This window comes from Equus caballus, chromosome 19, assembly GCF_041296265.1.
Source record: "Equus caballus isolate H_3958 breed thoroughbred chromosome 19, TB-T2T, whole genome shotgun sequence".
NCBI classification, from domain to species: Eukaryota; Metazoa; Chordata; class Mammalia; order Perissodactyla; family Equidae; genus Equus; species Equus caballus.
The window spans coordinates 64,157,376-64,183,613 of record NC_091702.1 but is presented as its reverse complement, the minus strand read 5'-3'; the positions used below and the strand labels follow the sequence as shown (position 1 = coordinate 64,183,613).

At 39.7% G+C, this 26,238-nt stretch overlaps 2 protein-coding genes across 6 annotated transcripts; both read left to right on the top strand.

Annotated features, from left to right (window-relative positions):
* The first annotated feature begins 33 nt into the window (after window positions 1-33).
* On the top strand, window positions 34-8,379 carry LOC100072199 (putative protein ARB2BP). Of its 3 annotated transcripts, none has more exons than XM_005602032.4 (2): window positions 34-529; window positions 6,909-8,379. In XM_005602032.4, the coding sequence occupies exons 1-2, from the start codon at window positions 440-442 to the stop codon at window positions 8,001-8,003; spliced, it is 1,185 nt and encodes a 394-aa protein (XP_005602089.3). In that variant the 5' UTR covers window positions 34-439; the 3' UTR covers window positions 8,004-8,379. The 3 variants fall into 3 exon arrangements, with proteins under 3 accessions (XP_005602089.3, XP_023479624.2, XP_005602090.3); XM_023623856.2 differs by having other exon boundaries at window positions 87-481; XM_005602033.3 differs by lacking the exon at window positions 34-529 and adding an exon at window positions 3,159-3,345.
* A 14,090-nt stretch (window positions 8,380-22,469) lies between these two features.
* Window positions 22,470-26,237, top strand: TRMT10C (tRNA methyltransferase 10C, mitochondrial RNase P subunit). Of its 3 annotated transcripts, none has more exons than XM_001917292.6 (2): window positions 22,470-22,633; window positions 24,675-26,237. In XM_001917292.6, the coding sequence occupies exon 2, from the start codon at window positions 24,687-24,689 to the stop codon at window positions 25,947-25,949; it is 1,263 nt and encodes a 420-aa protein (XP_001917327.5). In that variant the 5' UTR covers window positions 22,470-22,633; window positions 24,675-24,686; the 3' UTR covers window positions 25,950-26,237. The 3 variants fall into 3 exon arrangements, with proteins under 3 accessions (XP_001917327.5, XP_005602088.3, XP_023479616.2); XM_005602031.4 differs by lacking the exon at window positions 22,470-22,633 and adding an exon at window positions 22,669-22,807; XM_023623848.2 differs by lacking the exon at window positions 22,470-22,633 and adding an exon at window positions 22,870-22,966.
* The last annotated feature ends 1 nt before the right edge of the window (window position 26,238 follows it).

Here is a 26,238-nt window from a genome sequence, read left to right as displayed (position 1 = left end):
AGCTGGAAGGGAGGATGCTCGAGCTGAACCTGCGCGCCGCCCCCTTTCACCAGGGCCAATAAAGGGACCTGCCCGCCTCACCGCCAGAGCCCGGTCTCGGGCTTCTTGAGCCGTGCGTCTTAATTACTGTTGAGAGGCGGGTGCTGGGGTAGGGGGAAAGCTCCAGGTGGGGGCCCTATGGGGCTGGGGGTGTGGCTTTCAGGGCAGAATCGGCTGGAATACTTCAGGGCTTGCTGAGATTGAAATGCACTGCAAGGGTTTCGTTTAGAGGCCCTGGTTTATTTCTGTTTAACAAATAGAAACGCTGCTTACTGGAAAATATCTGAATTTTAAGTTTCTTCGAAAATCAACTTTTTTAATTGAATGATTTAACTAACTCAAGAGTCAAACAGTCTTAATTCGTTAGCCGATATTATAGGAAACAAATTGACTGCAAAAGATGGAAGTTGAGCTGACAGATGGGAACGTGAAAAAGGAGAGCGTAAGTAGGCCTAATCGATTTCCGCCCGAACTGGCAGCTTCTGTCAAAGTAAGTGGTTTTAAAGCTTAGCAGTAAGAAGTTAATTTATGAGTAATGAAATTATAAGAAGTTAATCAAATTATTCAGCTTACGAATGTATCATTTAAACTTGTCATTGAACCAAATATAGCATTTCTGCAAATAAAGACTTAGTGAGCCAGTTTGTTTCTTCGAATTGGAGCTTGTTTTGAATAGCATATTTGAAGATAAATGACCTTTAAGCTCAAGAATTTCAAATTTGCTTTTTTTAACCAGTATTTTTGTTGTTTTAGCTTTTACAGTCTCTAGTACATGGTTGACTGTATTGCAAACTAAAGGACTAAAGAAGTTCAGTTTCTACTTTTTGCTTTGTTTTGTTTTGGGTTTTTTGGAGTTTTTTTTAAAGCTTTTATGTTTCCTTCTTCTCCCCAAAGCCCCCCGATACATAGTTGTGTATTTTTCAGTTGTGGGTCCTTCCAGTTGTGGCATGCGGGACGCCGCCTCAGCGTGGCCTGATGAGCGGGGCCGTGTCGGTGCTCAGGATCCGAACCTGGGAAACCCTGGGCCGCCGGAGCAGAGCCTCGAACTCACCCACTCAGCCACAGGGCCGGCCCCAGTTTCTACTTTTGAGGCAGTCATTTAACAACTTCACTTTGCCTTTTATGAAAGACTAATTAAATGATCTTTTCTTTTATAGTGTTTTATGATGTTTAGGTGAAAGCTTCCTTACTTAAAAAATAAGAAAGACCAAAAACAAGTGAATGACTTTCTTGGTTTGTTTGGGAATAATGTCATTTCTTTTATGTACATTTAGCTCACAGGGTATAGAGCCTTTTAAATTAAAATCATTTAAGATTAGAAATTCATCAACCTAGTATTTTATAAGAAGAGGAGAGGATGGACTGGTTTGATTTTAATGGGTATGGTTCTTTATTAAATGTTAAAAGTAGGTATGAAGTGTTTAAATTAGGTATTTATTGTATTTTGTTTTAAGCAGTGGATATGGTCTTCATAGTTTCAAGACATAGTGGCAGTGTGAAATTGATCAACCCTTTGTTTTACCCCTGGATTAACTATTTCTTCGAAGAGAGCTGAATGAATCTACAAAAGGCCCTTTCTCATCACAAGTGAATTAATTTTAAGTACAGTATGAATGTATATAGGTTTGGATGGGCACTGGGGACATCTTCACTTCCTGAACTGTTTTAAAAATTAAAATGAACAATCTGGAATTGCTTACCATGGGCTCCAGGAAAGCCTAGATCTTGCACAGATATTTGGAGCACTGTGTCATGTTGCTCTTCACCTCGCCTTCCTTAGTAGTTGATTCTTGTCTTTAAAATACCGGGACTTCTTACGTGAAGAGCCACATATAAAGTAACATGGGATTCATAAAAAGACAGGTATAGGTTGTTTGGTTTTAAAAGTATCTTCCTTTTTAAGACAATCAGCAATTGTGATTGCTCTATAATGAAATAGCCTGTTCTCAGAAGTTATGAAAACCTGCATTCCTAGGAGATTCTATTGCATACTCAAATTTGGGAAACCCAAGATTTTGAAATAGCTGATGCTTTTCATTAGTCTCTAATATCTTATTTTCTATGTGCCTTTGCCTCAAGTGGATTAAATTCAGCTTTAGTCTTTCCTAGGGAGAGGCAGGCAAAGGGAAGGGATCCTATTTAGTTTGCTCTTTTTTGAAACTTTTACATATATAATTTCTTTTTTTCTTTTTTGAGGAGGCAGGGGTGAGGAAGGCTGGCCCCGAGCCAACTTCTGTGCCAGTCCCCCTCTATTTTGTGTGTGGGTCGCTGCCACAGCATGGCTTGATGAGCGGCATAGGTCCCTGCAGGATCCAAACACAAAAACCAGGGCCGCCAAAGCAGAGTGTGGGAACTTAACCACTATGCCACTGGGCTGGCCCCTACGTATATCATTTCATAAGCTTTATCACTTTCTACTATTTTCTACAATTTACTAAATGGAATTGTATGCAGGCATAATTATTTTTCTAAAAAGAAAAGCTCATAATTGCATTCATGTTGGAAAAATAAAAATACTCCTACTTTTGCACCAAAACAGTAACTCCTTTCTTTTTTTTTTTCCAAAAGATTGGCACCTGAGCTAACGAGTGTTGCCAGTCTTTTTTTTTTTTTTCCTGCTTTTTCTCCAAAAATCCCCCAGTACATAGTTATATGTTTTAGTTGTGGGTCCTTCTAGTTGTGTACTCTTTTCTTAAAATATGTTTTCCAGGGGTTTGTTTTGTTTTGTTTTTCTAAATAAATAAATAAAAACATGTTCATTGTAAAGAAAAATTTCTTTAGATATTTTTAAATTTTCTGAGTGAAGCATCTTTCATTCTGTGCTTCTTCATGGCATAGGATATTCAAAAGGACCTCTTTCTCAAATATACCAAAGGACTGTAATTACTGTAATAGAATTTTACTGTAACCAGGGGTTAGCCCCTAACTTCTTAGGTTGTAAAACTGTATTTTCATAAAAGCTTACTAATCATCTGTGAAGAATGTAAAATATTGTTAAATATAACCGCTTTATGATCCTTGAGGGAAAAGGAGTTCCTTAAAACTCAAATAAGCTAATTAAAATTATTTGCATCCATGATTCTATTGCCCCAGCCACTGTTTTCTTGTCAAATTCATAGAGACGGAGTATGGACTGGTTTGCCAGGGGCAGGGGGGACGGGGAGATGAAGAGTTATTGCTTAATGGGTACAAAGGTACAGTTTTGCAAGATGAAAAATGTTCTATGGATGAATGGCAGTAATGGTTGCACAACGATGTGAATGTATTTAATGCTGCTGAACTGCACCCCCAAAAATGGTTCAACTGGTAAGTGTTGGTATATTTTACCACAATTTTTTAAAAATAATTCATTAAAAATAATAATAGCCACACCTAGAGCCAAACATAACAAGTGTATCACCACGTAATCCAGGTTACTAGAAGGATCTAGTTTGAAATTCTAATGAATGATTACATACTATTCTCCTTTTTATTTAATTTCATTCAATGTGAAATGACTAGACTACTTAATATGGGAAACTAAGTGTCTAACAAATACCCTCACTAAATTTTTGGTGAATGAATGAAATAAGCAGTCAAATAGTATGCATTTTTAAGATCTCTGGTAAAAGTGAATCTTCTCTCACGCTCCTAGAGCTGCCTGAGTTATTTTGGGCATGTCGCTTTACCTTTGAAAGCCTCACTTCTGTATACAGTAAACATATTAGCTAAGAATATCAACAACATCCCTTGGAGCTCTGACAGTCTTATTCTTGAAGCTAAGCTATCTTATTCTAACCCATTCTTTAGAAAACTAACCATATAAAACAGTTTCTCTCCTTCTTTATTTTATTTTTAGTATTATTATTATTTTAGGAAGATTAGCCCTGAGTTAACATCTGCCCCCAATCCTCCTCTTTTTGCTAGGGAAGACTGGCCCTGAGCCAACATCTGTGCCCATATTCCTCTGCTTTATATGTGGGACGCCTGCCACAGCGGTGGCTTGACAAGGGGAGCATAGGTCAGCACCTAGGATCTGAACTGGCAAACCCCGGGCCGCCAAAGTGGAAGCTTAACCGCTGTGCTGCCAGGCTGGCCCTCCCCTTCTTTATTTTAATGGACCATCTTTATTTGCAAAAGAGAAAACATATATAGATGCATAGGATATTCTCTAAGAATAATTCATAAATCAACGGTCATTAGCTTTAGAATTATAGAAGAAGCCTCTATAATTTTTCAAATCTTTGTGTGCATCTTTCTCCTGTGTATACAGCTAGAAGACTTTTGCTCTTTGCCTCCTTCTGCCCTTAGCAAAAATTGTAAAATTCTAATAACAATATTTAAGTGCCCACTATTCACTAGGCACTATTCCAAGAACTAGAGATACAGTAGTGCAAAAAACAAAGTCCTTGTCCCTGTTCTCATGGAACTTACATTCTAATAGGGGGAAAAAGACAATAAGCCAGTGTATATCAGTTGGTAATAAGAGTTGAAAAGAAAAGAAAGAGAGAGAGAGAGAGAAAGAAAGACAGGTTTTTATTCTAAGTGAGAGGGGAGACCACAGAATTTTGAACAGGGGTATGACATCCAATTTTTTCCAATTTTGAGAAAATCATTCTAGCTGTGTAATCAGGAAGTTAGGCAAAGAAAGGGGTACTGAGGATCTTGTAGAAAAACTAACATTACCTGTTGAGTGTTTTGCAGACAGAAAGTTTCAGGAAGAACCTAACCACAGAAGCTTCCCACAAGCAAGCAGCTGAAGCCAGTGCTAGCTGCCTCAAACTGCTCTAAAATGAACTGAGGTGAACTGTTCCCATCGTAATCTAATCAACATTTTAAGTTCTCCCCCTCTGAGAGAGACCAAGCTGCCATTTTCACATCATATGATGTATGTAATAGTATGTATACATGCCATGCATGTGCCATGGGAGAACATAGTATACAAATCAACCATGGTCTTCTGCTATTGGCAGTGTAAAGTCCCTACTGGCATCGTGTTCAGAGACGCTGCTTTGGGAGATAGCCCCAGTGCTCTCCATGGCTTGTGCAAGTAACAGACCTTTCTTCTACTTCTGCCTTGGTTGTGCTTTTTGGCTCCGAACTCACTGACAGATGGACCCCTTGAGTTCAGTTGCAGCTGTTATGTGGAAAACACTGCAGGGACATAAGAGCTTATACAAAGAGATTAGATAGGAAACCTAATAATGAAGACGAGAGTTGATGGCGACTTGGACTAGGGTGCTAGAGGTGGAGGGATGATAAGTGATTAGATTACAGATATATTTCAAATAGCAGAGCTCAGAGGTTTTCTGATTGATTGTGCACTGTGAAAGAGGGAAGGGAAGTTTGTGGCATGAGCAACTGAAAGAATGGAGTTGCCATTTACTAAGATAGGAAAGACTGGAGGGAGAGTAGATTGAAGAGGGTGTTTTGGACATGTTAAGTTTGATTTGGCTATGTCACTTCCAAGTAAATACATCAAGTAGACAGTTGGATATGAATTCAAGGGAGAGTTACAGGTTGGAGTATATTAGCCAAGCAAAATGTGCATACTAAATTCTAAAGAATTGTCTACCTTTTCATTCTACAAGATACTCATCACCTTGCTCCTGTTCGCCTCCACCTGTCCTTCATACATCTTTGTGCCATTTTGGTTTTCCAGTTTACAAACTCGCATTCTTTTGGCCAAAGAATTGTCTCTCAAAATAGGTACACAACCTCTTAAAGGTGAAAAAGGGTAATTGAATGCTGTATAATGTGTGCTATTAGAAAATACTGATTTTGTTTACTCTCTGATTGAAAGAAAAGTTAAATAGCTAGCAACGTTCTTTTGTTTAGTTCTTTGAGTTTTAAATATTCTGTATCTCCATTTTAGTGCAGAAAAGGGCAGTTTTCACCACAGCACCTGAATAAACAAAGTATTTTTAGATCGGAGAGATTACTGCTTTTCTGTGCAAACCTCCTCATCCATGCCAAAATATGTAATAGACCCTCCTTTTTAGAGAGCAATTTGGCAATATCTGGGTAAATGGAAGGAGCTGGTGTGACCTTTGTTTAACCGTTTAATTACTTCCCACTTCTAGGTGTATTACCTAGGGAAACTCTTGATATGTGCACAAAAATTAGCTATAACAATATTCTTTGCAGCTTTGTTTATCATAATGGAAAATCGGAGCAACCTAAATATTCTACAACAGGAAAATGGTTAAACAAACTATGGCATAGTCAAGCAATGGAACACTCCAAACCGAGAAAATGAATGACCTAGAACTACATTTACTGATGTGGATAAACATCACAATGTTGAGTGAATAAGCAAGGCTGGACAAGAGATATAAATATTTTTTTATTTCACATTTCTCAGAATGGAAGATCATCCTATCTAATTTCACAAAACCTTCCATGTGTGAGACACCCTGTAAGAGTTTTTACCTACATTAATTTAATTCTCACAATAACCTTGTTAAGTAAATTATGTTATCCTTGTTTTACACTTATTCATTCAAAAAATATTTATATAATATGTGCCAGACACTGTTGTAAGTACTGAAGACAAGCACTTAATTAAACACAGTTCCTTTTCTCAGAAAGCAGCCTGCCTTCCTGGGCTGGTTATCGTAGATAAGGGGTTCACTTCCTGGGCAAGTTGCTGCAGGTTGTGGGTCAAAGTTTTATTTTCATATATAGTCTGGCTGTTGTTGCTTAGTATATTCAATCCCTCACTACTTTTCATCACTCACAATTATTTTCAGTTAAAGTCTTTAGGTTAAAAGATTAATGTCTCCATGAAGTGCTTAATTTAGGATGATTTGCCAAAGAAAGAATTTAGCAAACCAAAGATTTTATTTTATTTTTTCTAGTGCTGATACGTAATTGCTTTTTACTTTCAGTGGCTACCAGTGACTCAGGAGCTGAGCTTCCAAAAATTCATTGAACAATCTGACTTGCTGGAAGAATTTAAATATGACTTCAATGAGAAAGCTGAATTGAGACACACTGAGACACAAAGCCCTTTTGTCTTTAACTATTATGAAAATGTCCTTGAGAGGAATAGCAAGCGCTACCAGGCCCTCGGCCGTTTGCTTGAACAATACATTTATGAGCTTTTGGAGAAACTGTGCAAATTACAAAAGGTGTATATCCCACAAGAGGTTGATAAGGAACCAAGAAGCTTCTTTTTCATGAGTGAGGGAGCATTAACAAATCATCATTCTGTTGTTCTCGTCCTTCTTCAAGACCAAGGGGTCTTTCGAGCTGGTCAATGGAGTCAGCAGGCGATAATACATCATGGTCTCCACCACGGAAGTCAGATCCCGTGTATTCAAATGGCATTGCAGGCACATTATGATGTAATTGTGCTAAACCCCAATGACAATTTTGTGGACCTAAAGATGGAAAAAGAGTGGAAAGGCCTTTTAAAACAAAGCATTGAGTCTCCCTCCCTAAAAATGGCTCAGGCGGAGAGCTTCTTATCTTTCCAGCACCCTCTCCAAGACCTTCCAAAAAGATGCAGCCACACTCCTGAAGAACACGTGGCTTACGTGTGGGATCACTTCATTTCGAGGACTGAAGGCAAGGATGTTGCCTTCATCGTGCATGGTTATGGAGGCTTGGTTTTTATGGACTTGCTTGTTCGTAGAAAGTGGGAAGTGATGAGCAAAGTATATGCTGTTGCCCTTATTGACTCGGACCACCACGTGGGACACCAGCTGGGAAGTGATGGACAGTTATTAGCATGGATAAAGCACCACTGCCGTGAATGGGTGACAAGCCCTAAGCCTTTGGATAAACTTGCAGCTACTGTTTTGAAAAAGGAGTTTCCTGTGGTTTCTGCCGGTACAGAAAAACACAGCTTAGCCCCTTCCTCTAGCCTTCAGTCAATTTTTAAATACTTTAAAAAAGCTTTGAAAGCCAAAACGACTATTACTTTCTCTCAAGTGCCAATAGAAACTAGAAGCTCCACAAAAAGAAAGCAAAGTGCTTAATTTACTTTTTGGTCATCTAAGATTTTTTTGTCCACTGAAACTTTGCTAACGTAGATGGTAGAAGAAAAAGAACACTTACAGCTCATATACAGTGTATGTTCTGGTTTAAGGCTTGATTTGTTACTTTTCTAAAAAAATGAATATGTTCTCCTTTGTAGCCTCTTGACAAAGCAGGAAATCAGTCAGTACCATCGTTAATATTTCACAGTATTAGTCAAGTTAGAGGATCTCTCTTTTGAAAAGCTACATTTTTATGGTTTAGTAGAATGACACCAAAGCTGCAACTAATACAGATTAAATATTGCCTTTGATTTTTATGTTATTGATGCCATATTAAAATTCCAAGTGAACATATAAATATCATGAGCAAACTCCATTCTTTGTATGTTTGTGTTCTTTTGTTTTAATAGGTTGATCTTGTGTGTGTGTGTTTACTCATACTTTCAGTAAATATTTGAGTGTCCTTTATGTGCCAGTCAATACTAGGTGTTGGGGACGCTGGCAAACAAGGCCAACATAGCCTTTGTCTTTGCAGAATTCACGATAAACAACACATTGCAAGTGTGAAAAGAGTTAAGAAATAAAGGGTGTGTAAGGGAGGAAGACATTTCCTCTACCCTCTCTGGGTTCTTCTGGCCGGAGAACGAATTAAATTCACATGAGGCAGAATAGCAGGAGAAAATTAAACAAAGCTTTATAACATGTATACATGGGAGAGGCTCAGGCAAGCTGAGCAACTCGCCAAAATGGCTGAAGCCCCCGCCTTAAATATCATATTCAGCTAAAGACAAAGGAGGATGTTGGGGTTGGGGGGAGTCAGTTACGGGAGGTTACCAGAAACAGGAATAAGATTATTATGCAGATTTAAGTCCTTGCCTTCAGCATTGATTAAGAGTTTCAGAGATAAAGTCATCCCCCTCTTCTTGCTGGTACAGAGAGGGAGGCGTCTTTACAGATGGAGATTTCCCTTACAAATGTAAACATCTCTTAACAAAAGCGTAAGTAAATTCTACTTTTCAGTTGCTTTCCTGTCTGCAAAGTAATCAGCCCTAAATAATCATCATGCCAAAGAGGCATATCTTGGGTGGCCAATTCCAGGCCTCCACAGGTGCAATGGAACATCTAACATGATAGCTAACCAGCCTTGGGGTTCAGGGAATACTTCCCTGAGAAAAGGATGCTTAGTTTGAAGAACAATAGTAGTTATCTGAGAAAACAAAGTCATAGGCAAAGGAACAGCATATACAAAGGTCCTGAGGCAGGAGAAAGGAGTCCACTTCAGCTTGAGCTAAAAGATTATGGGGGAGTAGTATTAAAGAAAACATTAGGTTGCCAGTCCTGTGGCCAAGTGGTTAAGTTGACATGCTCTGCTTTGGCGGCCCTGGGTTTCACTGGTCCAGATCCTGGCTGCAGATATGGCACCACTTGTCAGGCCATGCTGAGGCAGCGTCCCACATAGCACAACCAGAGACACTCACAACTAGAATATACAACTATCTACCAGGGGGCTTTAGGGAAAAGGAAAAAAAAAAAAAGAAGATTGGCAACAGATGTTAACGCAGGTGCCAATCTTTAAAAAAAAAAAAAACATTATTCATGACATTTGTTAAAGATAGTAAGGAAGACTTTATTCAAGAGGGATTATTGCAATGGGGGTTTTGCAGTAGGGGAGAGAGATCAGGCTCAACTTCAAATATAACAAAGACGAGTGGGGGGGTGGGTTATAGCCAAGGAACAGGGTCAGTGAACGGAAAATTACTAAGTGGCAACATCAGGGTAATGGAGATTCTTAATAGACCAACTCAACAGGATTCTTGCTGAAGGCAGGCTGGCGTGATAAAATATTGAGAGGGGAGGATAAGGAATTTCATCAAATATAGAGGATTAGATACCAAGGGTGGGAGATTTTCACTAAACAGACTTAGCAGAATTCTTGCTAAAACTGGGCTAAGTAGACTAAGCACAGGACCCAGTACTGGAAGGCTCCCGTTGGGAGGAGGGCTCGGAGGAGCCCCACCCAGGTTTGGTTAAGGACAGAGGTTTCCTCAGCAGCTGATAAGTTAAGTTAGAGACATAAGCAGACTCAGTTTACAAAAGACTGCACTGTCCATGGGTAAGATTTTTGACTTTATTCTAATGACAATGGAAGCCATTGGATGATTTTAAACAGGAGAATATTATCAGACTTATATTTTTTAAAGAACATCCTGATTGCAGTTTGGAGAATAGATTAGAAATAGGACAAACTTGGAAGCAGGGAGACCAAATTAATTTTGGCAGTAGTCTGAGAAGTACTTAATACCTTTAATGAACAAAATTTGGCAGGGCTGGCGGGGCCAAGTGGTTAAGTTCACGCACTCCACTTCAGTGGCCCTGGTTTTCACCAGTTCGGATCCTGGGCGCGGACATGGCACCGCTCACCAGGCCATGCTGAGGCTGAACCATATAGCACAACCAGAAGGACCACAACTAGAATATACAACTGCTGGTGGCCAGCCTAGTGGCACAGCGGTTAAGTGCGCACGTTCTGCTTCGGCGGCCCGGTGTCTGCCGGTTTGGATCCTAGGTGAGGACATTGCACCGCTTGGCAAGCCATGCTGTGGCAGGCGTCCCACGTAGAAAGTAGAGGAAGATGGGCACGGATGTTAGCTCAGGGCCAGTCTTCCTCAGCAAAAAGAGGAGGATTGGTAGTAGTGCTCAGGGCTAATCTTCCTCAAAAAAAAGAACACAGAAAAATTGACTCTCAGCCATATCTACTAGGATACATAGATTTTTCTGTACATAGCTATTCCTAGTGTCTACTTTTTTTAACCCAGCATGTACTATAATGCCAGTTATAGACTGAATGTTTGTTTCCCCTGGAAATTCACATGTTGAAATCTTAATCCCCAATATGATAGTATTTGGAGGTGGGGCTTTAAGAGGTGATTAGGTCATGAGGGTGGAGCCCTTGTGAATGGGATTAGCGCTCTTATGAAAGAGACCACAGAGAACTCCTTTCCGCTATGTTAGGACACAATGAGAAGACAGCCATCTATGAACTGGGAAGCAGGCCTTCACTGGACACCAAAGCTGCCAGTGCCTTGTTTGTGGACTTGCCAGCTTTTAGGACTGGGAGAAATACACGTTTGTTGTTCGAAGCCTTCCAGTCTATGATATTCTGTTATAGCAGCCTGAACAGACTAAGACAATTCCTTATCAGCAAAAGAATATTTCAAATTTCTCTTCTTTCTGCACCATGTCTTGAGAGTCATAATGAGAAAAAAAAAAAAAGCCCTGAATTGAAAATCAGGATATTCAGATTTTAAATGAAGCTTAGCCTTGGATAAATCGGTTCATCTCTCCCAGCCTTCATTTCCGATTTGTAAATGAGGTGAGCTTTGAAGTCCCTTCCAACACTGACAGCCTATTGAGAGTGTATTTAATGAACTTAATGTGCAAAGCACCAAGAAAGTACAAAATTAAGGTGTCACCATAAAAGCTATCCTATCTTGCACTTAATTAACTGAAAGTGGGTGTTACTCATAACCCCTAAATTACTATTCAATCTGGTAGTTGGACGTATTAGTTACCTATTGCTACGTAATAGATTACCCCCAAAAACTTGGTGGCTTAAAACAAGAGACATTTATTACGTCCCAGTTTCTGTTGGTGAGGAATTCAGATGCAGCTTAGTTGGGCAATTCTGACTCAGCATCTCTTGGGAGAGTATTCAAGACTGTCTGGAGCTGCGGTGATTTGAAGCTTGGCTGACTGTTGACAGGAAGCCTTAGTTCCTCACCATATGGACCTCTTCCAGATGCTGCTGCCATTAAAGAAAAAATTATTCTGTCACTTGTTAAAATGATACGGAAGAGTTTATTCAACAGTATTGCAATTAGGGATATTGCAATGGGGAAGAGAGATTGGACTCAGCTCCAAAGACAGCAAAGACAGCTGGAAATTTATAGCCAAGGAGCAGAGTGAGGGGCTCAGTGGATGGAAAATCTCTACGAGGAGACATCAAGGGTAGGGGGGTTCTTGCTAAAGGCAGGCCAAGGGCTTAGACATCAAGGGTGGGGAATGAGGAAATTGTTCAGATATCAAGGGCTAGGAGATGACTTAGCAGGATTCTTGCTAAGACTAAGCTACTCAGATTGGACAACAAGTAGGGTAGACACAGAAGGGTCAAAGACTAGTGCAGATGAGGGCTCAGAGGAGCCTAACTAAAGTTTGGTCAAGAAGAGAGTGTTTGTCACTTGAGTCCTCTTGACATGGCCACTAGCTTCCTCCAGGGTGACTCATTGAAGTGAAGGAGGAAGCAGGACACGGTGCTGTCTTTTGTGACCTGCTCTCTGAAGTTGCGTACTGGTCCACTTTCTCTCCATTTGTTAGAATTGACCTGCAAAGCTAAGGTCAAGGGAAGGGGAATTAGGCTCCCCCTCTTGAAAAGAGTGTCAGAGAATTTGGGGACCTATTTTAAATCACCACATCAGAAATGATGCCAAGTGAAACTAAAGGTAAAGCGGTTCAACTCAGTTGTTTGTTACAAGATTATCTTTACTCTGGGAGCATGTGTATCATGTTGTTTTAAATTTTTTCTTATTTTATAAACAGCTCTGTGTATTTAGAAACCAGGTTTTTCTTTCTCTGCAAAACATCAGCATTCTTGCCACATCAAATGCTTGTGTTGAAAACAAAGCTTATTTTAAGCTTTCTCTCCCAGGGGTCACCCTAATCTATTCCCTCACTCTAACTTCTGATGTCAATCTATTTTTGCAGGTTGAAGTTAAAAAAAAAAAAAAAGGACATCTTCAGTTTCTTGGCTATAAGCTGCAGATATGTGTCCTGATAGAGGAAAGACAGATATGGGAGGCCTTCAGGAAAGTCCTAAGACCTTCTGACATCATGTGATGATTTTTTTCTTTTCTTGTGGAAAATAGAGTTAAAAGACTGTAATCACTGTTCATACGCAAAGTACAACAAGATTTGTGTATCTCTTCCCAGTACTGGACGAAACATATCTCAACAAAAAAGAACACATTAAGAGGCTGGCCTGGTGGCGCAGAGGTTAGGTTCACATGTTCTGTTTTGGCGGCCTGGGGTTCGCTGGTTTGGATCGCAGGTGCGGACATGGCACCACTTGGCAAGCCATGCTGTGGTAGGCATCCCACATGTAAAGTAGAGGAAAATGGGCATGGATGTTAGCTCAGGGCCAGCCTTCCTCAGCAAAAAGAGGAGGATTGGAAGGAGTTAGCTCGGGGCTAATCTTCCTCAAAAAAAAAAAAAAAGGAGAACACATTGTTGCAAATTTGCTATAGGATGTCTGTTTAACTGGAAATTCCCTTCCTTGCTTTTCAATGTTTCTTCAAAAACAGCAGTTCTCTAATTTTAGAGTGCATCGGGATAACCTGGTGATCTTGTTAAGACAAAGATTGCTGGGCAGCACTCACAGAGTTTCTGATTCAGTAGAATCCGTAGGTGGGGCCCGAAAATTTGCATTTCTAACTAGTTCCCAAGTGATGCTATGCTACTCATCTGGAGAACACACTGTGAAGCACTATTAGGAAGAGCAGGGATGGCCAGGATGGTCATAAAGTTAAATCTACCTCACATGAGGGGAAAATTAGGCTGGATTATCATCTGGTCCATAGTTCCTCCTCTAAAGAAGGCAACAAAAGGAGCTTTTTGACTGAGCCTATGTTTTATGACCCCAAAGATCCGAGCGAACTGACACATTTGTCTTTCTCTCCTGTAGTAAAGGAGGTGGTGAATCTCACTTCCTTTTCAAGACCAATCCTTCCGGTTGTTTCCCCCACAATATAAGGGCAAATACAAATTATAAATAAAAGATTTAATTCTCCCTGTTCAAAATAAAGGAAGAGACTTCTCCCCCTCTCTCAGAATTTCTTTCCCTGTCCTTTTCAAATGTATGTAAATATTTATAATGGCTCAACAAGCCTCTGGCCAGTCTCACAATTCAGGAATGTTTCTTCAAGGCCCTGGGAACCTTCTTTTTGAAATGTAAACATCAAGGGAGAAAGTTCCCCTATTTCACAGTTCTTGTAAGAGGGTAGGAGCCTAACCTTGGTGGGCGCCTTCTCTATTTTGCAAAGCTACCTCCTGTTATAAAGAGGAGAAGTTTGTTTCTTTTCTGGATAAGGCCAATTAGCTAACAAAGGTAATCTCACCAATGACCACGGTAAAGTTAGGACGAACTACATAGGAGAAAGGATGCTGTCAAGTTCTCTTACTTGAGAACTATTTATTGTTTATCTTGAAAATACGTATGTAATGGGTTGTATCAGCTTGGCTCTACAGAGGGTGAGAGTCCTTTCTGTCTTCAGTCTCTTAGGGGGTTGCTTGTGATGCCCGTCACATTCTGCTTTAATGCTTTTTCAATAATAAAAGTGTTTTCTTTCTCCACTACCTTTGTGGATAGGATTTCTGGGCTTGGAGAAGATCTTGTTTTTAATATATTTCCCCAACAACACATCCCCGGTTCCTAAATCCTAGAACAATTAGATAATAGAAGAAATTATCTACCTTCAGGCAGAGAGAGGAGCGGCCAAGGTATTGCATAGCAATGAATTTTGCAAGGCATGAACGGAAAGGAAAATTCTTTTGTTTGGCTTCTGACTCTCATTAAATTTTTAAAAATCTAAATAAGGCTTGGCCCAGAGAGGAGAGGCCTCCCAAATTTTAGCAGATACTAAGACAGAAATGCCTACACCAAAAGGAAGAGACAAATTTCAAATGGTACTAAATACGGAGAATAAAATTGAATTTTGAAAGAAAAGCAATACCATAATTACACCCTGACTTCAATTCCTGGATGACCTCTAATGACCTGTTCCACTGTACTCCTGCCACCGACTCTTGTAGTCATAGCCTGCATCTTGGCACTAGCAGATATTGCTCTACGCCGACATTCACAACAGCAGATGATATCCGGCTCTACCACAAACTCCTATCAGTTCAGCTTGCCTACTCAGTTATATCTACTAACCTGTTTCTCATCTCCTCTGAAACCTCTGGTGGATTGTCTACTTACTTTCTATGAGTCTCTCTTCCCACCTTCTGTCATTACTTCCTCTCATTATGCAGCTCAGACTCTCTAGACCACTCCTGCGGCAATTCCCATGCCGATATCTTTAATAACTTTACCCCACTTCCTTTCTGTAAACTGAATCATACCTGGACCTCTTATCACTTAGCAGTGTTGGCAAAATAGGGGGGAAAGATCCTATAACAAGACAGATTGTTATTTATAAATCCATGATCCCCAAACTGAACTGGAGCATAAACACTGCCTGACAACAGGACGATCATTCCCCAGTCAGCCCACACTTCATTCTTTTTTTAGATTGATTTAAAAACCACGTAAGTTCCCTGATTTCAAACTATATTACAAAGCTGTAGTAATCAAAACAGTATGGTACTGACACAAAAACAGACACATAGACCAACGGAACAGAATAGAGAACCTAGAAATAAACCCATGCATACATGATCAATCAATCTATGACAAAGGAGGCAAGAATACTCAATGGGGAAAAGACAGTCTCTTCAATAAACGGTACTGGGAAAACTGGACAGCTACATGCAAAAGAATGAAACCGGACCACTTTCTTACACCATACACAAAAATAAACTTGAAATGGATTAAAGACTTAAACGTAAGACATGAAACCATAAAACTCCCGGAAGAAAACATAGGCAGTACAATCTTTGACATAAGTCTTAGCAATATTTTTTTGGCTCTGTGTCCTCAGGCAAAGGCAACAAAGCAAAAATAAACAAATGGGATTGCATCAAACTGAAAAGCTTTTGCACAACAAAGGAAACCATCAACAAAAGGAAAAGACAACCTACTGAATGGGAGAAGATATTTGCAAATGATATATCCGATAAGAGGTTAATATCCAAAAAATATATAGAATTCCTACAACTCAATATAAAAAAAATACAATCAAATTTAAAAATGGGCAGAGGGCCTTCTTTTTCCAAAGAAGACATACAGATGGTCAACAGACACATGAAAAGGTGCTCAACACCACGAATCATCAGGGAAATGCAAATCAAAACCACAATGAGATATCACCTCATACCTGTCAGAATGGCTATTCTCAAAAAGACAGCAAATAAGTGTTGGTTAGAATGTGGAGAAAAAGGAACCCTCGTACACTGCTGGTGGGAATGTACTTTGGTACAGCCACTAAGGAAAACAGTATGGAGGTTCCTCAAAAAATTAATAATACAACTACCATACGATCCAGCAATTCTACTCTGAGTAATTATCTGAAGAGAACAAAAACACTAATTTGAAAAGATACGTGTACCCCTATGTTCATTGCAGCATTAGTTACAGTAGCCAAGATATAGATGGAGCTAGAGGGTATGATGTTAAGTGAAATAAGTCAGACAGAGAAAGACAAATACCTTATGGTTTCACTTATATGTGGAATCTAAAAGACCAAACAAACAAACAAAACAGAACAAACTCATAGATACAAAGAACAAACCAGGGGTCATCAGAGAGGAGGGAGCTGAGGGCTGGGCAAAAATAGGTGAAGGGGATTAAAAGGTACAAACTTCCAGTTATAAATAAATAAGTCACAGGGATGTAATGTACACCATAGGGAATACAGTCAATAATACTGTAATAAATTTGCATAGTGACAGACGGATACTAGACTTCTGTAGTGAGCATTTCATAACGTATATAAATATTGAATGACAATGTTGTACACCCGAAACTAATATAATATTGTAGGTCAAACTAAATAAATAAGTACATACATACATAAGTTTACCATCTTAACCATTTTTAAGTGTACAGTTGAGTAGTGTTAAGTATATTCATATTGTTGTGCAACAGATCTCCAGAACTTTTTCATCTTGCAAAACTGAAACTCTAAACCCACTAAAAAACTCCCCCTCCCCCCCACAACCAGCCCCTGGTAAACACCATTCTACTTGCTGTTTCTATGAATTTGTCACATTCGTTCTTTATGACAATATCAAAGCTTCTCCCTATCTTCAGTCTCCACAGACTCTCAGCAGATCACCCCTTTATAGAAATGGAAACTCTCAAATAACAGCTGTCATATCTACAAATTGGCTTCCATCCCCACCTAAGTTTCTTTTCTTCCTGTTAAAAAGAAAGTGGTGTTTCTTCTTCCTATCCAAAACTAATGCCCTCCATTTGTTCTCTGAATACCATCTCTTTCAATCTTCTCAGATCATTTATCCTTCTCATTATCCTTTCTTTTCCTTACTCCCTTAACCATCAGCTGGTCAAGTCTCTCCCAACATAGTAATAATAACAAACAAAAATTTCCTGGATGCCATACCTGGAGACTGAGCCATTTTGTATCGCTCCTGCCAAATTTCATAAAAACATTTCAACTTACTCATTTTCTCATAATCCACTCATTCTTTACCACTCTCATCTGGCTTCAGCCCCCAAACCTCACAATATGGTCCCGATGGCCTTTGTGTTGCTAAGTCCAATGGATGCTTTTCAGTCTGTGTGGCATGATCTCTAGGCAGCACTTGATCCTGTTGACCCATTTGAAACCCGTTGGGTCACTCCTCCTTGAAACAATACTCCTCCCCTGGTTTCTGTCATATTCTAATTGTTTCCCTCCTATCTCTCTAGCTGCCCCTTTTCATGCTTCTTTGCCCCCTCCTCCTCTCTACCCAAACCCTATGTAATCTCTTCCACCTCTATGGTTGTACAGACTCTTTCTCAACTCTCAAATCTCTACCTTTGGTCCATTCCCTTTCTCCTTAACTCCAGACCCATACAGCTAACTGCCATATATCCTAAAGGAGACATGATTTAACTGTTGTGAAGGGAGCTCAAAGTCAATATGTCTAAAATTGTACTCACTGTCTCTGTCTTCACCCCATCTACTTCTTTTCCCCATTCCCTGCACTCCTAATACTGTCTGCCCAGGTGTTCAAACCAGACTATTGCCTTCTCCTTCTCCCGCTAAATTCCAATCAATCACCAAATTCTAGCATTCTTACCTCTTAGATATTTTCCAAATCTGTCCCATCTTCATCTGTACTGCCAACACTGGTCCAAGCCACTATCATCACTTCCTTGATCTACTGCAGTACTCATTCATCAGCAAATACTTACTGAGTCCCCACTACACATCAAGATGGGGGGGATCAGGATAAGCCACCTCGAAATATGCCACTTTGGGGGCCGGCCCCGTGGCTGAGTGGTTAAGTTTTTGTGCTCTGCTTTGTTGGCCCAGGGTTTCACCAGTTTGAATCCTGGGCGCAGACATGCCATCGCTCATCAGGCCATACTGAGGTGCCATCTCACATAGCACAACCAGAAGGACCTACAACTAGAATATGCAACTATATACCGGGTGGCTTTGGGGAGAAGAAGAAGAAGAAGAAAAAAAGAAGATTGGCAACAGATGTTAGCTCAGGTGCCAATCTTTAAAAAAAACAAATATGCCACTTTGGCTTAAGAATTATTTTGTCCTAAAGGCATTCACATTCCTAAAATCCCTTATCTCTGTAAAAGTAGAGACTCCCAAAAGAAGTCAATGGTCATAAATCCCCTCCCAGGAAACAACTCTAATTTTCTTTTCTTAGAGAGAAATCGGTACCACCCCCTGACAGACATTATCACAAACTACCATATCTCCCATCTAGTCTCCTAAGGGCCTATACATATTTCCAAAAAATCATTTGCTTTTCCATAAGTGCCCTTTTTTCCCCTACTAAGTTAGATAAATATACCGCAAATTCTAACCACTCCTTTGAGTTACTCATCTCAGAGTGCTCCCATGTGTATGTGTGATGCATAGCTAGTAAACTCTGTTTTTCTCTTGCTAATCTGTCTTTTGTCAGTCTGATTTACAGAGGCCTAGGTGGAGAACCTAGGAGGGTAGAAAGAAAAATATTTTTTCCTCCCCTACACAGGCACTGAGAATACAGCAGAAAATCAGACAGAAAAGGTCTCTATTTTGTGTAAAAAAAAAAGGAAAAGAAAATATTTCTTTTGTAAAAAAACATCTAGACCTTTGAATATATGCCTTATCTTCCAACTTTGGAAAAGAAATTTGTCTAGAGAAATAGTTCTCAACTATATGAAAATCAGTAGAGGCAAGACATATGGTATTTGTGCCAGGATAGGAAAGACAGCATGTGGTGTAATGAGCTGTTGAGAACTAGAGCAGGTGCCTTGAGTACAGAACAGCATCTGCTTAGATCTACCGGTTCTTTCCAAGCAGAAATATGGACCAAGGGCATCAGACCTTCTGCTTTTTCAATCCAGGTTTTTATATGAAGTCACTTTGTGGTTTGTTTGTTGTTGTTGTTTTGCTTTTAAATTTTGTTTTTTGCAATACTTTATGTCCCATACCACAAACTATTCCTTATATGCCAAAACATATATTTTTTAATCACTGTGCTTTTTTTGGAGTTAAGATTTCTAAACCCGGGAAATATTCTTAATCTGGAATAGGTCAGATCCTGGACATGTTGAATAAACAATGCTCTGTTATATTTTTAGCAATGCTTCCAAAGATTTATCCCGTAAAGAAACTTAGCAAACTAAGAGTAAAAGGAAACTTCCTTAACTTAGTAAATATTACATGTCAAAAAACTTCAAAAGATATATTAATGGAAAAACTTTAGGCATATCACTTTTAAGATCAGGAACAAGAAAAAGACAACCTCTAACACTGATGCTATTTTCTTTAATGATTAGAAAATATTTATTTTTTATTTTCCTCCAATATTTGGAAGAAAGCTCATGATTATTTTGCTAGTCTTGCCTCATCTTTCTATCATGATAGTAGCTAAATGGTATCATGATAGATCTTGGACAAGATGTCTTTTTTGGAAATCATTTGGAAAAGACTATGCCATAGCCTTTGATGTACTATTCTTTTTTTTTTTCTTATGGTAAAAAATATATATAATAAAATTTACCCTTTTAACCATTTTCAAGTGTACAGTTCAGTATCAAGTACATTCACGTTGTTGTGCAACCATCACCACTATTCATCTCCAGAAATTTTTCACCATCCCGTACTGAAACTTCATACTCATTAAACAGTAACTCCCCCTTCTCCCCTCCCTCCAGCCCCCAGTAAGCACGATTCTACTTTCTGTCTCTACGATTTGACTATTCTAGGTGCCTCATATAAGCAAAATCATACAATATTTGTCCTTCTGTATCTGGCTTATTTCACTTATGCCTCCAAAGTTCATCCATGTTGCAGCACATATCAGGACTTCCTCTCTTTTTATGACTGATTAATGTTCCATTGTATGTACATACCACTTTTTGTTTATCTATTAATCTATTGATGCATATTTGGGTTCCTTCTGCCTTTTGGCTATTGTGAATAATGCTAAAATGAACATTGGATTACAAGCATCTGTTTGTGTCCCTGCTTTCAATTCCTTTGACTATATACCTAGGAGTTGAATTGCTGGATCATAAGGTAATTCTATGTTTAGCTTTTTAAGGAAACACTAAACTGTTTTTCACAGCAGCTGCACCACTTTTACATTCCCACCTGCAATGGACAACAGTTCTAATTTCTCCACATCCTCACCAATATTTATTATTGTCTTTTTTTATATATAATAGCCATCAGTGAGTGTAAGGGGGTATCTCTTTGTTGTTGTTGTTGTTTTGTTTTAAAGATTTTATTTTTCCTTTTTCTCCCAAAGCCCCCCAGTACATAGTTGTGTATTTTTAGTTGTGGGTCCTTCTAGTTGTGGCATGTGGGACGCCACCTCAACATGGCCTGGTGAGTGGTGCCATGTCTGCACCCAGGATCAGAACCAGCAAAACCCTGGGCTGCCAAAGCCGAGCACGTCAACTTAACCATTCGGCCATGGGGCCAGCCCTTCATTGTTGTTTTGATTTGCATTTCTCTGAGATTAGTGATGTTGTACATCTTTTCACATGCTTATTGGCCATTTGAATATCTTCTTTAGAGAAATGTCTATTCAAGTTCTTTGCCCACTTTTCAGTTGGGTTGATTTTTTCATAGTTGAGTTGTAGGAGTTCTTTATATATTCTGGATGTTAAGCCCTTGTTAGACATGTGATTTATAAATATTTTCCCTCATTCTGTGGGTTGCCTTTTTACTCTCTTAATAGTGGCCTTTGATGTACAAAATTTTTTAATTTTGGTGAAGTCCAAAAATGTCTATTTTTTCTTTTGTTGCCTGTACTTTTGGGGTCATATCCAGGAAATGATTGCCAAATCCAGTGTCATGAAGTTTTCCCTCTGTGTTTCCTTCTAAGAGTTTTCCAGTTTTCACTCTTATATTGACGTTTTTGATCCATTTTTAGTTAGTTTTTTTTTCTTTTTTGGTGAGGAAGACTGGCCCTCAGCTAACATCTGTTGCCAATCTTCCTCTTTTTGCTTGAAGAATATTGTTGCTGGGCTACCATCTGTGCCAATCCTCCTCTATTTTGTGTGTTGGTCCCTGCCACAGCAATGGCTTGATCAGCTGTGTGTAGGTCTGCACAGAGGTCCCAACCCGTGAACCCGGGACACTGAAGGGGAGCCTGTAAACTTGAACACTATGCCACTGGACCGACCCCTTAAGTTAATTTTTGTATGTGATTTTAAGATGAGGATTCAACTTTGTTCAGCACCATTTGTTGAAAAGACTGCTGAATGACGTGCCTTGTGTTTTACTAATGACAAATATACCAAAACACTTGATTGGGGCTGGCCCAGGGGCAAAGCAGTTAATTGCGCACCACCTTCTGCTTGGCGGTCTGGGGTTCGCCAGTTGGGATCCCAGGTGTGGACATGGCACCACGACATGGCACGACGTGGCAAGCCATGCTGTGGTAGGTGTCCCACGTATAAAGTAGAGGAAGATGGGCACAGATGTTAGCTCAGGGCCAGTCTTCCTCAGCTAAAAGAGGACTGGCAGATGTTAGCTCAGGGCTAATCTTCCTTGGTAAAAAAAAAAAACACTTGAAAATGTGCTGGCTAGACCAAATACTTGCAGACAGGATTTTGGCCCAAAGGCCACTAATTTGCAGCATGGGCCTTAATCTCACTTTCACATTACATTTTCCAAATGAGCTAAGGGGAGCCAGCAATATTTAGTGTTGCCTACCATGTTCCAAGCATTGTACCAGGTAATGGTATTAAACTGGTCAAAAAGGTTAACGTTAAAATCCTAGCATCGGGGAGTTTAAAGCTGAGCGAGACTTGTGAAAACATTTTATTTTAGTACTATGTGAGTAAATGCTTATTTCTTCCGGGACTAAGCAGAGAGTGGGTTAAGCGAAGAGGATTAGAAGGAGTTTGTTTCAATAACGCGGGAACAGAGAAGAACCAGCCACAACCCCACGCCGGTTAAGAGGGTCCCCTGCAAACACCCAGAGACCCACAGCTCGGCTTTCCAGGCCGGAAGGCGGACCCCATTAGCGTGACGTCATATGGCAGCGCCGGGAGGAGAGGGCGGGGCTTCCGGCTGCGGGTGCCCGGTCGGTGTCGGATACTGTGTGGGCTGCCGGGGAGCCCTGGGTTTGGCCAGCGCGGACCCTTAGGCCTCAATTCACGGCGGAGTCCTGCGGCCTCTCCGGGTCCCTGCGGTTTGCAGCGGCGGGGCCATTGTTCCTGGGTCCTGGTAGGCACGCGTTCCTCGTCGTCTGCAGTGTGTGTGCTGAGGGTGGAGGACGCGGGAGACGTCCTGAGGTCCCCCTGGTGGGGCACGTGTGCCAAGAAGGCCCACAGATGAGGCCGGTGATTCATAGACTCTACGTGGTACGATATCTGGAACAGGAGCAGTGTTTCCCAAATGGTATCCTTGTTCGCTTATTTAAATCTTGGGTTTTCATTTCTATGATATCCAGAAAGCTTTACCAGTTACAAAGACATAACTCAAAAGACTTGTTTCAGAAGGCAGCGTTTTTCATATTGCAGCTAAGGACTCCCGGTTAAATATTTCGGGGAGCCTAAAGTAAGTTGCTTTTTTCTTTAAAAGGTGTCTGAATATGCTTTAACTGTGAGAAGCACTGACCCAGGGTATTGGTTCGAAAAATACTTAAGTGATTACTGTTAGCTATATACTGTCAAGCACTGGGTTCACTGTGAATATAAACACAGCCTTGTCCTGACGGAGTTTACCGTTAGTGGGGCAAATAAGTAACCAGGCAATTACAATACAGTGTTACAAGTACTATGCTAGAGAGTCACAGGTGCCATAGTAGGAGGAATACTTGATCCAAGGTTTGAGGTGAAGAATATTTAGAGATGTAGCTGAAGAGGTAAGCAAAGGGTGATTTGGGGAAAAACTTTATAAACCATGTTTATAAGTTTGGACTTTAACCTGGCAGCAGTGGGTTTAGAAATGCACATTGGGGATGATATGAGTGAATTGATCAGATTTGCACTAGCTCCAAATGGCTTAGACATGAGGAAGAGCAAATCTGGAGGCCAGGAGATGCAATTAAGAAAATGGGATTGAAGAGAAGCAATTGATTCAAAAAGTATTTAGGAAGTGAAGTGAACATAACTCAAATGGATTAGGTATGGTGGATGTGAGAACCGACTGTAATGAAATGACTCCCAGTTTCTCACTTCAGCAAATGGATGAATAGCTGTGGCCCTCCCTGGAAGAACGCAGAAGGAGAAGCAGATTGGGAAGGGAAGGGAGAGAGAGGATTTCAGTGTGTTGCATTTGAGGTGTCTTCTGATGCATGGTGATTGAAGCTATAGAGGTAGACCAGACCTCATAGGGAAAATGTTTATATTGAAAAAAGGGCTAAGAATAGAACTCAGAGGCACATCCGCCTTTAAGGGGTGGGGGAGATCTGAGCATCAGTGCACAGGTCAGAGAGGCAGGAAACCCAGAAGCATGCAGAGTCAATAAATGAAGCAAAGGGAGGAAGGAATTTTTCTTTTCAAGTATGTTAGTTGCATTTTGTAAAAAATTGAATTCATTTTTTTTGCTTCAAATCCAGCACTTGTTTCACGTCTTTAAGCATCTTCATTGTTTTGTGGACATCCAGACCTTTAGGATAAAATTGTGGAGCTTATGTATATTTTCCCCAATTTTGGACATTTTGTTTGGCATTAACCTTATTTGCTGTAAATTAAAGTCTGAACTGGAGAAAGGTTTGTTGTGTTTTTAAATCAGTAGATCTCTCTATATTTCTATTTTGAAAACATGTGAGGGCATTGGTATAGCAGCTCCTAAGTGCCTTTTATTAGTTGCCATCTTCTGTAACTCTTCTGCCCTTCGTCTTGATGTGTTGCTTGTGTTAAGGATCTTCTGTTTGGGTCTTTATCTGGGCTTAGTATAGAATGGAGAAGAATACAGCATCATGATAACTGTGTTATCCAGTAATATTGATCTTCTGGTCCCCTAGATACAAATCTAAAAATTAGGATCTTCAAGATATCTTTTTGCCTAAAGCAATAGTGAAGTTCATGTCTAAAATAAGAACCCAAATAAATTTTAAACTTTTTGCCTAGTGAACGATCATAGGCTCTAGGCCACAGGAATCTAGGAAAAAATGATGCAGGAAATACAGTTGTACTAAAATTCCACTTTGTGTTTCAGAAATCAATTGCATTTTGATGTCTCAAATATATACTTGTACAGTTAGTTGAGAGGTTTTAAAAATCTTTATCTAACTTTTCATTACATTTTTCTTCTTTTATAGGGGTTTTCTTACATGCCCGTTTTCCTCAAAATGAGTGTTAGTATTACCTTCTTAAGACCTTTTGCCAGATGTCTGGTGCCATTTACCCTTCAAAGGAAGAGAAGGGTTTTATATTCAACAATTCTGCAGAGATACATGTCTTCCAAAATACCTGCTGTGTCCTATCCTAATAAGGAGAGTACATCACCTCCTGAACAGCTGGAATTGGATGGGTGGAAAGTTACAATGAAATCTAGTGTGCAAGATGAAGATGCTTCAACAGTCGCAAGTAGCAAGGATGAAGATCCTCTAACTGCCACCAGGGAGTTAATTGAGATGTGGAGATTGCTTGGCCGAGAAGTACCAGAACACATCAGTGAAGAAGAGCTCAAAACTCTTATGGAATGTGTTTCTAAATCATCCAAAAAGAAGTATTTAAAATACTTATATGTTAAGGAAAAAATGAAAAAAGCTAAGCAAATAAAAAAGGAAATGAAAGCAGCAGCAAAGGAAGAAGCAAAAGACCAGCTGCTAGAAACCACTAAGGAAGACAAACAGCAAAACTTTCTATTTCTGCGACTGTGGGACAGGAATATGGAAATTGCAATGGGCTGGAAGGGTGCCCAGGCCATGCAGTTTGGACAACCTTTGGTTTTTGACATGGCTTATGCTGAGTATATGAAACCAAAAGAACTTCAGAATACTGTTTCCCAACTTTTAGAAAGTGAAGGATGGAACAGAAGAAATGTGGATCCTTTCCATATTTATTTCTGCAATCTTCAATTAGATGGTGCTTATCACAGAGAGTTAGTTAAACGTTATGGAGAAAAATGGAACAAGTTGCTTTTAACAGCAACAGAAAAGTCTCATGTAGATTTGTTTCCAAAGGACAGTATTATATATTTAACTGCAGATTCTCCCAATGTTATGACTACTTTCAAGCATGACAAAATTTATGTAGTGGGATCTTTTGTTGATAAGAATATGCAGTCAGGCACATCCCTAGCCAAGGCAAAACGGCTGAAGCTGGCAACAGAATGCCTTCCGTTAGATAAATATTTACAGTGGGACACTGGTACCAAAAATCTCACCTTAGATCAAATGATGCGTATTTTGTTATGTCTGAAAAACACTGGAAGTTGGGAAGAAGCTCTAAAGTTTGTTCCTAGGAGAAAACATACTGGTTATCTGGAGATTTCTCAGCCTTCTCAAGAGATTGTCAACAGATCAAAGAAGTCAAAGACTTTTAATTCATTTCCAAAAGGCTCGCTAAATAAACGCACACAGAAAAGGTGACTTGAATAAGAATATTTGATGGCTTAAAAGGGAAATGTATTAGAATACAGTTCTCTTAGTCTATTTCTTCCTGAATGGAATTCACTTGCTCTTTCTTTTAAATGTTGTCTTTCCAAACTAATTGAAGTATTGTCTCTCTCCCCAATTAATTAAATATCTGCAAAACTTTGAAAATATATTTTGTTTACTGTAAAAAGAAACTTAATAATCTTAGAAAGTACAAAGAGTTGTCCAAGCTTTTGAGTCCAGTAAAGCAGCTGTACCATTGGTGTGGCTTTTTTATGAATAC

What these genes read in the sequence shown, in the direction of transcription:
- LOC100072199 (XM_005602032.4), top strand. Translation starts at nt 440, where the DNA reads ATGGAAGTTGAGCTGACAGATGGGAACGTGAAAAAGGAGAGCGTAAGT. An exon ending in AACTGGCAGCTTCTGTCAAA is followed by an intron (nt 530 to 6,908) that starts GTAAGTGGTTTT and finishes TTTTACTTTCAG; the next exon opens with TGGCTACCAGTGACTCAGGA.